This window comes from Antrostomus carolinensis, unplaced genomic scaffold (genome assembly GCF_000700745.2).
Source record: "Antrostomus carolinensis isolate BGI_N321 unplaced genomic scaffold, ASM70074v2 scaffold6891, whole genome shotgun sequence".
NCBI classification, from domain to species: Eukaryota; Metazoa; Chordata; class Aves; order Caprimulgiformes; family Caprimulgidae; genus Antrostomus; species Antrostomus carolinensis.
In genome coordinates this window covers 49,557-51,728 of record NW_010294784.1, presented here as the reverse complement: position 1 = coordinate 51,728, position 2,172 = coordinate 49,557, and the positions used below count along the sequence as shown (strand labels likewise).

The 2,172-nt window shown below is 42.4% G+C and overlaps 1 protein-coding gene across 1 annotated transcript in view; it reads left to right on the top strand.

The window, feature by feature from the left end:
* Window positions 1-196: 196 nt before the first annotated feature.
* The window catches only part of ADHFE1 (alcohol dehydrogenase iron containing 1), a gene marked incomplete at its 5' end in the record, with an annotated part of 17,212 nt that continues 15,236 nt past the window's right edge, over window positions 197-2,172 (top strand). The window contains one exon of the mRNA XM_010177747.2: window positions 197-234. Coding sequence (XP_010176049.2) covers window positions 197-234 — 38 coding nt within the window. The remainder of the gene's footprint in view (window positions 235-2,172) is intronic.

Sequence of the window (2,172 nt, the reverse complement as noted above, 5' to 3'; positions counted from 1 at the left end):
GGAGCCCAGCTGCCGGGCCGCGGGGCTGGGCCGGGCCCCCTCGCACAGCCAGGGCCTGCTGCCTCCCTGGGGCAGGGCGCGATCAAAGGGTGCATAGGGCAGACGCTGGGGCAGGGACAGGTTCGTTTTCCTGCTTTAGTTTTTCCTTTTAACTGTGTCTTTCTTTTTTTCTTCCACCCCCGGCCCTTTTAACTAGATGTCGGTGCCCGAGCCATTGCCACACTTATTCCCAAGGTAAGACTTAATTTGTGTCTCCAGAATAATTCTCTAGGAGACCATGGCCCTGTGGATCCATACGTATCGGTGTAAGCAGGGCAGAGGGTGCAGGTAACACGTAGGAAAGACAACAGTTTAAAGGAGAAGGTAAGCGGTCTGTTACTTTGCAAGTGTATGAGGATAGTGGTTATTGTTGGAGAGATTCGCTGTTTCCACGTAAGCTACAACCAACACATCTTGTCCCTCCCTCCCATTACCGCGGGGCAAGTTGAGCAGAAATTTGCTCTAGCTGCTACTACTGCTGTCATCACCTGAGTCATCTCAACTTTAGATCTGTTTTTGTGGGGAGAAATATGCATCTGTTATGTTAGAAGATAAACAGGAAGCAATATGGGTAAAAAGTAGCTATTTGTAATCTTCATAGGCTTTGTATACAGTCAGTCCCGAAAACTCAGCTCGCTTACACCAGGATTGTGGAATAAAAGCAGGAGAGCTGAGAGACCGAGGGTGGCCCTGTGAGGAACTTCTGTTTGCATTGACTGTGGTGGGGCTATGGGAATAGCTATCTGTTTGCTGGTCAGTCTCCAGATCCAATAAAAATTAGTATTTCAGGACATAATTTCAGCAATGTATAATTCTGAGTGGCTTGGTTTCACATGCTTTACTTAAGACACTTTTAAAGTAATTACCATTACCATTTTACATATGTAAAAGTTTTATGTATATTCAGGTATTTGTTTTGCCCAAGACAATCATACAGCAAGACAGCAATGCAACTGAGAAATAGAATCTCATTCTTCTACGTGATGAACTACTCAGTCAATTCAAACTAAACCCTTCCTAAATAGAAGTTTTAGTTAAGAAACCTCTCTTCAAGTTTTAGGTAGTAATGGAGCCTATAATGTAGCAAGATGGTATCGGTTCAGTAAGTCTCTAAATAGTGGGAACTGATTTAACAGTGACTATAGCAGGAAAAAAAAGAGCTCATTTTGTTTCTTGTCAGTGTTTGAAGAAATAGTGCAATTTTTGAACTCCGTAAAATTCTTCCTCAAGGTTAAGGTTAAGTTAGGCTCAAGAATACAACAGCAGGGTATCTATTATACTCTCAGAAAGCAGGAGAGTAAGTGGCTTGGACATGTTCTTAGCCTGTCAAATTAATGACTGAGAGTACAGCAGACTCACACTCCAGGAGAGGTCAAACATGTACAGCCTGGCAAGAGATGGCAATGAAAGAGCTGATAGCAGCTGGCCTGAGCTTGAATAGAAAGCACATAAAGGATTTTAATACATCTATCTGTTACTGTTGTGGGTCAGTGCTTCAGTGAACCCCAGAGTGTCTGTAAGACTCATTATCATGGCTTCACTCATTGGATCTGAATCCAGATTGCATATTTTCAATTAATATAGCAGACAGAAGGCACAACTTCAGCTTTTTGCCTGATCTGATCTTTTCTTGGAGAAGAATGGGCTGTTTCAGTTGATGCAGTTTGTTTCACTTTGTGGCAAAATCAGGATATGCCAGAAACTGAGTTTTGTGGTAATTCGTGCAAGAATGACATGGCAGAGAGACAATGTGACTGAAATACTATCCTTATACATATCTTCTCTCTTCTACTAAGTAAAGTTGATAGTGCCACAGTGATTTTTATTAAAACCCTGCAATGCATGCAGTTTCTTAATTTTCAAACAAGCAATTCATTTTCACCTGCAAGTTCAGGACTAGGCAGGAGTCAAAAGAAGTGTAAGCACCTGTTAGTATTACTCTCACACACATAAAAGATGTTCTCTGTCCCACTGCATATGGAGGATTTTTCATGGATTTGCCTTAAAAGTTGTTCTGAAGGTTATCATGTGGCCCCTACACATTTGTAGCACCTCTCAGCCTGCGTGTAGCAGCCTGTGTGCTCTCCAGATACTCAGTTCTACTTAACGTGTGCTGTTCTGGTCTTTGTGAAC